The sequence below is a fragment of the Caenorhabditis briggsae genome (genome assembly GCF_000004555.2).
Source record: "Caenorhabditis briggsae complete genome, chrII, whole genome shotgun sequence".
Taxonomy (NCBI): Eukaryota; Metazoa; Nematoda; class Chromadorea; order Rhabditida; family Rhabditidae; genus Caenorhabditis; species Caenorhabditis briggsae.
Genome location: NC_013486.2, coordinates 14,421,837 through 14,430,857, shown reverse-complemented (window position 1 = coordinate 14,430,857; position 9,021 = coordinate 14,421,837). Strand labels below are relative to the sequence as shown.

Genomic DNA, 9,021 nt, shown 5'->3' with positions numbered 1-9,021 from the left:
AAATAATCTAAACATCCATCTCAAACCGTACAATTCAATACACAAACCAACTTCTTAGCTCATCTAGAACTCGGGATACAGTCATTTAGTTTCCGAGGTTAGAGGCGCAGCGTGTCTCGTCGTCTGCGTCTCTAGCCTCCTAAACTTGAATCGCCTCTATCACGGTTCTTAGAAGCGCTAGAAATGTGATTTGTAGACAGAATTGTAGAAAATTTTGTCTATTTCATCCTCTCAATTTTTCAAAGTGATCGGAAGCTTGACAGCCAAGCTCTAGACACCCTGGAAGAAAATCATGACATCTTATGATTGAAAAAAAGGGCTTTAAAAATGATTTCTCAAAATATACAAGAATCGTAAAATGGCCGAAAATCAACTGAAAAGCACGTTTTTGTATATTTTATGGACCAGCACTGTATCTCAACTTTCGTTTTTTTCAGCGACTCTCGAGGAGTCCTTCCAGCTGATGGCTGAGCGATTCAAATATCTTGAAGAAAAAATTAAGGTGGAAAAATGTCCGTACAACACATTCTGCATCAGCTGCCTTGCGGTGAAAAGAGCTTACAACCATGGATGCCTGCAGACTCCATGGAAAGAAGCTTTTGAAAACGCTTTCTTGGGAGTTTCGATGCTAAACTCAACGTTCGTGGACCATTGTTGGGATGTGTCAGCTCAGTCTGCTGGACCAGATGCCGTATATGAAAAAAGGAAGGTTAAATTGGTTAGTTTTTTGCATGAAATTGGTTTTCAATCAGATATATTCATGTTTGGGTTTCAGATGAGAACATGTGTTCGAGATGAAGATGCATATGACGCTCAAGAAATGAACATTGCCTACCGTGTCGACTCTGCTCAAGACACATCCCACGCATTCAACAATATCGAAGTGCCGATTTCAAAGAAGGACAATGGTAAGTCATCCGAGAAAAAAAAATCCCAAGAATATTTCAAATTTTAAGACCAAATGATCCATCGCTATTTGCAAACGTATGAACGTTTGCAATGGCTGAAGCATAGCGACATTCCGATGACTAAGCCAATGTCCCGCGGTCCGAAAGTCACTGAATATATGTTTTGCATTTTCTGCTACAAACTGCACCATATCGACGCCGAAGAGTGTCCATCAAAAGAAAATGAGAGAGAAGCTGTCCGACAGCTTCACGCCAAGTCGAGTGGGATTTCAATGCTCAACAAGGAGGTGGTAGAAGCTATGCTGGAATTTTTCGACAAGAAACACGAGTACCATTTGAAGCTGAAGAATAAGAAGGGACCATTCATTGCGAGTTTTTTTTTGTTGCAAAAATTGATTGCCAGAAAGAACCTCTCACATTCAATTCGTAGATTTCCGGTCGTTTCAACAGTTTTTGTAACTTTGGAAATTTTGGTTTTTGTTTGTAAAATAGACAAAAATGTCTACAATTCTGTCAAGAAATCACATTTCTAGCACTTCTAGAAACCGAGATAGAGCCGTTCCAAGTTTAGGAGGCTAGAGACGCAGACGACGAGACACGCTGCGTCTCTAACCTCGGAAACTTCAAATGACCTATCTCGAGTTCTATATTAATTTGAAAGTTAGTTGTTGAACACAATTGTAGGGCTTACAACGAGGTTTAAGATTGTTTACTAAAATTTTGAAGTTTTGAAATTCAAGAATCCAAAGATCAATGGATCTTGGGATCTTGGGATCTCTCAACCTTGGTATTATAAAATATACAAAATTTTCTACAAATATGTCTAAAACTGCTATTCTAGCGTTACTAGAAACCGAGATAAAGCAGAGTTCCACAGGCTAGAGACGCAGACGACGAGGCACGCTGCGTCTCTAACCTCGAAAACTTCAAATGACAGTATTTCGAGTTCTAGATGAGCAAGGAAATTGGTTTTTGGACAGAATTGTAAGGTTCGAAATAGATTTTCAGATTATTGAAAACAGTCTCTAGGTGGATTATATTGAAATAAAATGTTTTGCAGGACTCGCCTCAAGAAGAGAAGCCAGGATCTGGAAAGCCTGTGACAGACGGTAAAGTTTTCTTATGTAAAAATTATAAATTGTATTTTTTTTTTCAGCCGAAATGCAAAAAGCTTTCAATCAAATCCATAAAAGTCTTATGATGCAAAACGGACCAATTGACAAGAACCGAAAGGATTATTGTTTTCAATGCTCTCTCCCAAGGAATTGTCAGTGTCCAAATGGTCCTGCACTCAAACAGGCAACACAAAAATTTTGGGAGATCACGGAAGATATTCAAGTTATGGATGGGGACCTCAAGAAAAGATGTGCAGATTTTGCTTTGTACGAGGCAGGGATTCATGAGAAAAATGTCGAGGCGATACAACTTTCGGAGGTTAGTTTGCTTTGCTTTTGCACGCCTCGACTTGTACATACCTTTGCTAATTATAACTTTTTTCATAAATAATCTAAAAACCCATTTCTAATCCTGCAATTCTGTCTAAAATGCAACTTCCTAGCTCATCTAAAACTTGAGATACGGTCATTTGAAGTTCCCGAGGTTAGAGGCGCAGCGTGTCTCGTCGTCTGCGTCTCTAGCCTCCTAAACTTGAAGCGCCTCTATCACGGTTCTTAGAAGCGTTTGAAAAGTGATTTTTGATAGAATTGTATGAAATTTTGCCTATTTTGCATCTAGAAAGATGTTTTCAAAAATTACAAAAAATGGCCGAAAATCAACTGAAAAACGCGTTTTTCATATATTTATGGCTAGCACTCAATAACTGAAACCTATTTCAGAGCTTGAGAGATTTTGCCAAGGAAATGGACTCGTCAGAGTATGTGAGCAGCGACGAAGAAACAATGAAGAGAGATAAGAAGAAGTCAGAGCGGAGAATCGCAATCCAAGGACCGCCCGATGATATTTCGTCCGACGATAATGCTGATGAATGTGCTCCAAGTACTTCTAACCAATCGTTCCATCGATATCGCCGTTCAATTCCAGGTTTGAAAAAATCATCCACCAAAATAATCACGACAATTGACTAAAAACTACCAAATCGCGAAAATCACAATTCTAGCTCTGAAAATCACAATTCTAGCGCTTCTAGGAACCGAGATAGAGCCGCTCCAAGTTCACGAGGTTAGAGACGCAGACGACGAGGCACGCTGCGTCTCTAACCTCGGAAACTTCAAATGACCGTATCTAGAGTTCTAGATGAGCTAGGAAGTTGGTTTTCGGACAGAATTGTATGGTTTGAAATGGATTTCAGATGATATTTAGATTAACTATAAAATTCTTTGATTTTTGGAAGATGCAAAAATTAGAAGTTTCGTTTTCAATGTAACTTTGGTAACAGTTTAAAAAATGACCATAACTTTCTTCGAACGCAAGATTTCAAAATGGTCTTATTTGGAAACCGAGGCAGGTGTCTTTGTCTTGGGCTGTTCACTTTCTAGTCGGAGATCACCGATTGCGACATAGATTTTAAAAAGCGCTATCAAATGCTATGAAATTCAGCTAGCTGAAAATTTTGACTTTGTGGTTATTTGGACAATTTTGAATACAAGGCAGAGACCGCTGAAAAAGGAGCTTTTTCTTATTATATGTATTATAAAATAGACAAAATTTCCTGTAATACTGTCCAAAAATCACATTTCTAGCGCTTCTAGGAACCAAGATAGAGCCGCTTCAATTTTACGAGGCTAGAGACGCAGACGACGAGACACGCTGCATCTCTTACCTACGGAAACTTCAAATGAGCGTATCTTGAGTTCTAGATGAGCTGGGAAGTTTGTTTTTGGACAGAATTATAGGGTTTGAAATGGATTTTTAGAATAAAAACTTGAATAATCAATTTTTCAGGACCGAGTGATCCAGATATTGAAATTGTAGACGAGTATTCAGATCACGATGAACTCGCCGATGAAAAAGAAGCAGTGAGCAATGGTATTTTTTCAAGTATTTTTTCTGAATTTGACCTCTATTCTAAATTTTTCCAGTGGAAGCAGAAACGTCATTCAGAAAGATACTCATCGTTCTGAATGAGATGGACATCGGCGCTCCAACTATCAGTTGGAACCGGTTCTGTAAGAATTACAGAACTCTGTATAGTCAAAATTACCCTGGTCCAAGAAACGAGGCAGATATTTTTGCCAAGAACGCATTTCGAAAAATTCGAAATAGATTCGAAGCAATGAATAAGGATACGCTGAAGCTTTTCAACGGATTCACTTTTGTCAACACGATAAAATATGTAAATTTGTGTGAAATTGATAAGCTGCGCCAGGTTAGTTTGTAGTAGGGTTCCGAATTTGAAAAAGAGGGATGAGCTTTTACGTGAAAATGAGCTTTTCAAATAGCTCATTAAAGGTGGGGGCATGAAAAAATAATGTTCTCGAAATTCCGTTCAAAGATGCCCCTCGAGGAGTTGAACTTGTGAGGGCGATGATTGAGGGTGCGGCGCCGCAACCGACTGAGCCACGCGGGCAAACAGAAAGGGCACGCCCGATTGCATACATAAAGGCGAGGACGACAGCTGTACGCAGAGTGACATTAAGCGTTGTACACCGTCACGGTAGAATGCATACTCTAGCTACAAAAAAACTACGAAAAATCTCGTGTCCCCCCACCTTTAAAAATTATTCATTTTTGAACGTTTTTGACACGTTCTTAGCTATTCATCCAGTTTTTCAATTAAATCTGGGAAAATTGCAGAAAGATGAACGCTGGGAGACCGTGAGAATGAAACAATAAAAATAAGAAAAATTTATCATTCACTGCAAACTCGATGATTTTCCTATTCGTCAAATTGGCAAGCGCTGGGAAGGACATTTTGGGAGAAGAAAATTACCTGAAATAGAAATATAGGGAATTCAAATCGCGAAGAGATGTAACATCAAAATGAGACAAATATACAGAGTTCGTGAGAATTTGGACGCTCCTGTCCCCCCACCTTTAAGGCTCATTTGGTTTTGAATGGGCTTTTTGAAAAAAAAACAAAAAAAAACTCACGCGACTCTTTTTTAGCTTTTTCAAAAAGCTCATAAAGGCTCATGAGGCTCATTCAGTGATTTTCAATAAAAAGCTCATTATGACTCATAATCCATAATGAAAGGAAAATAATTGTTTTAAAGGTGGGGGGACAGGAGATTTTTCGTAGTTTTTTTGTAGCCAGAGTATGCATTCTACCGTAACGGTGTACAACGTTTAATGTCACTCTGCGTACAGCTGTCGTCCTCGCCTTTATGTATGCAATCGAGGTGCCGCTCTCTCTTTGCCCGCGTAGCTCAGTCGGTAGCGGCGCCGCACCCCCAATCCTCGTCCTCACAAGTTCAACTCCTCGAGGGGCATCTTTGAACGGAATTTCGAGAACATTATTTTTTTTCATGTCCCCACACCTTTAAAAATCAGGAATTTAAGAATGTAGCTCATAAAAAACGCCATAAAATAATTTATAACACCACTAGGCTCCCAAATTGAGACTTTTGTGCAGGCGCCGTTGAACCGCCAAAAATAAAAAACCGCTAAACAAACATAGAGCACTGATGGTTTTTTGATTGTAATTTCTATGAAATCAAGGTTTTGATATTGTCTTAATTGAAAAATGTGTATCTTAAAAAGTGCTACAAAATTATGTAAAAGTTCAGCCAACTGCTAATTTTGACCTTTTGAAAACAAGACAAAGACAGCCGAAAGAAAATTCTATGAGAAAATAATTATTTTTAATCATAAATAAATAGACAAAATTTCCTACAATTCTATCTAAAAATCACATTTCTAGCGCTTCTAAGAACCGAGATAGAGGCGCTTCAAATTTAGAAGGCTAGAGACGCAGACGACGAGACACGCTGCGTCTCTAACCTCGGAAACTTCAAACGACCGTATCTGGAGTTCTAGATGAGCTAGAAAGTTGGTTTTTGGACAGAATTGTAGAGTTTGAAATAGGGGTCCGTGGCTCAGTCGGTAGTGGCGTGGCTCAGTCGGTAGTGGCGCCGCACCCTCAATCATCGTCCTCACAAGTTCAACTCCTCGAGGGGCATCTTTAAACGGAATTTCGAGAACATTATTTTTTCATGTCCTCCCACCTTTAAAAAGTCACTGCTATCATGAAAAAATCACCATTTTGATATGGTGGCCTAACTTTTTGATGGAGTTTTCAAAGCAATTTTAACACGGTTGCCAAGGAAACAAATCAGGTGAATGCCAGACCATTGATAGGCCATAAAAGTTGTTGGCCTAGAATACTCAAAATGTAGAAGTGAGAACATTGTGTCCAAATGAGCTAGAAACCCTATCAGGTGAATTTCAGACGAGTTATGTTAAAATGACGTAGAAAACACACCAATGAATAACTTCAATTTGCAAAAGCTAGCAATTTGCAAAAGCTAGGCCGTCATGTTAAATGGCCTAAAATGGTCTAATATTCAGCTAGTGTGTTTTCTAGGCCATTTTAGTTTGGTGGCCTAGAAAACTCACTTGCAAAAATTAGGACACCAATTGAAAATGGCGTTTATATGGTTTGATATCCACCTGATAAGACTTCTAGGCCGTTTTCACATGATGACCTAATTTTTGCAAGATAATTTTTCTAGGCCACTATTGTTTATTTCAGGCCACCATCGTGCTCACGTGAGCTTAAGCTCATGACTGAGCTTTTTTCGGAACCCTAGTTTGTAGTCAGTAAAAAAAGGACCAAGAAGGGTGTCCTTGGTACTGTACACTGTCCAAGCAAGACTTTTTATTTAATAATCTGAAAATTCCATTTCAACCCGTAGAATTCTGTTCAAAAACCAACTACCTAGCTCACCTAGAACACGAGATACGGTCATTTGAAGTTTCCGAGGTTAGAGGCGTAGCGTGTCTCTTCGTCTGCGTCTCTAGCCTCCGGTGTTTGTAGCAGCTCTATCTCGGTTTCTAGAAGCGCTAAAAATGTGATTTTTAAACAGAATGGTAGGAAATTGTGTCTATTTTACCCTCCAAACTTTAAAATGGCTGTGTACCTGAAACTAAAATAATGTTTTCAGAGCAAAACCAAGAAGGATCGAAAGACGGAAAGTGATCAAGAAGCAGACCCAGGAGACGATGGAGACGACGAGAAAGAAGAAGAAGGAATAACGATAGATTCTGATGACAATGACGAGTAAGAATATTTCAGCCTTCGCGAGCCCTGCCATAGTTTCTTTTAGAATCAATATTTGCCGACCAACTAAATTAGATATAATAGAACTCGACAAGTACTACAAAATTATACTATTTGGAGAACAGTGTTTTGTCTATGGACAAAGTTAATGACAATACAACAGGACCGGCTAGTTTATGGCTTGTAACTTCGTTCATTGACAAGACACAGTTTTTCAAATATTATCATTTTGTAGCACTCGTCAAGTTCTACATATTCTAGTTAATTTAGTTAATCTGAAAATGTTGACTTTTATGGCAGAGCCCGCGAAGACCCGGTTTGCAAGTATGTAAAAAACTTTTTTTTCAGAGTGAATCCTGCCGAGCCGATGAAGAGAAAAGTGGGAAGACCACAAGGCTGGCGAAAATCGAGGTAACCAGTTTTATCCGGGAAAACTTGAAAAATAACTTTGAAACATTTTTTTTCAGAACCAACCAAGGCCCTGTGGTGCGTCTTCGAGGAAGAAGAAGACCTCGTTGCTTGAAAACCAAAAAGTACAATTTTTTGTGTACATTTTCAATGAAAAGAAATTTCACATTTTGCAGAGCTGACGAACCACCGAAGAAGAAGAAGTCGAAGAACATCATAGGAGGCCGAGGATCCAGATGATTAATTTTGAAGTTATTCTTCCTTCCCCTCTTTTTTGTCCATTGTCCATTTCTTCATAATCATCTCAATCTACCGTACTCCAATAATCATACCCTGAAAACATCACCTTAGTTTCAGATAAGCTGTATTACAAACTGCATTTTCAATTTCAACCATATTTTAATATTGCTCAGGTTTGAGCCTTTTTTTTTGAATATGAATTACTTTTTCTGAATATTTAATACATTTATTCGAATATTTTGTTTTTTTCACGAGATCCCACTCTCTTTTTGAAGGGGTTATTGACCCGAAGTTCGAATTCAAAACTGACCTCGAAATGGCATTAAAACACAGTGTTTCCATTTTTTCAGTTTTCAACAATTTCAAAATTCTCTTAAATAATCTGGACCCCTATTTCAAACTCTACAATTCTGTCCAAAAACCAACTTTCTAGCTCATCAAGAACTCGAGATACGGTCATTTGAAGTTTCCAAGGTTAGAGACGCAGCGTGTCTCGTCGTCTGCGTCTCTAGCCTTCTAAATTTGAAGCGCCTCTATCTCGGTTCTTAGAAGCGCTAGAAATGTGATTTTTAGATAGAATTGTAGGAAATTTTGTCTATTTATTTATGATTAAAAATAATTATTTTCTCATAGAATTTTCTTTCGGCTGTCTTTGTCTTGTTTTCAAAAGGTCAAAATTAGCAGTTGGCTGAACTTTTACATAATTTTGTAGCACTTTTTAAGATACACATTTTTCAATTAAGACAATATCAAAACCTTGATTTCATAGAGAATTACAATCAAAAAACCATCGTGCTCTATGTTTGTTTAGCGGTTTTTTATTTTTGGCGGTTCAACGGCGCCTGCACAAAAGTCTCAATTTGGGAGCCTAGTGGTGTTATAAATTATTTTATGGCGTTTTTTATGAGCTACATTCTTAAATTCCTGATTTTTAAAGGTGGGGGGACATAAAAAAAAATAATGTTCTCGATATTCCGTCTAAATATGCCCCTCGAGGAGTTGAACTTGTGAGGACGAGGATTGGGGGTGCGGCGCCGCTACCGACTGAGCTACGCGGGCAAAGAGAGAGCGGCACCTCGATTGCATACATAAAGGCGAGGACGACAGCTGTACGCAGAGTGACATTAAGCGTTGTACACCGTGACGGTAGAATGCACAAGTTTCTTATTGCTAAGTGTTAGTTGTTGTAACATGAATTAGATGATAAAAAACCGATTCATTCTGTTGTTCTTTAAATATTCAAAACAAATTTTTGTAAATTATCAGATTCATTTCAGCATTATCAGA

General features: G+C 38.4%; 1 protein-coding gene across 1 annotated transcript in view; it reads left to right on the top strand.

Annotated features, from left to right (window-relative positions):
• CBG10282 overlaps positions 1–7,734 on the top strand; it is a gene marked incomplete at both ends in the record, with an annotated part of 8,267 nt that extends 533 nt beyond the window's left edge. The window contains 11 exons of the mRNA XM_045243044.1: positions 438–718; positions 776–908; positions 957–1,198; positions 1,969–2,017; positions 2,065–2,342; positions 2,744–2,948; positions 3,810–3,893; positions 3,947–4,233; positions 6,971–7,086; positions 7,435–7,497; positions 7,554–7,734. Coding sequence (XP_045094227.1) covers positions 438–718; positions 776–908; positions 957–1,198; positions 1,969–2,017; positions 2,065–2,342; positions 2,744–2,948; positions 3,810–3,893; positions 3,947–4,233; positions 6,971–7,086; positions 7,435–7,497; positions 7,554–7,734 — 1,919 coding nt within the window. The remainder of the gene's footprint in view (positions 1–437; positions 719–775; positions 909–956; positions 1,199–1,968; positions 2,018–2,064; positions 2,343–2,743; positions 2,949–3,809; positions 3,894–3,946; positions 4,234–6,970; positions 7,087–7,434; positions 7,498–7,553) is intronic.
• Between the last annotated feature and the right edge of the window lie 1,287 nt (positions 7,735–9,021).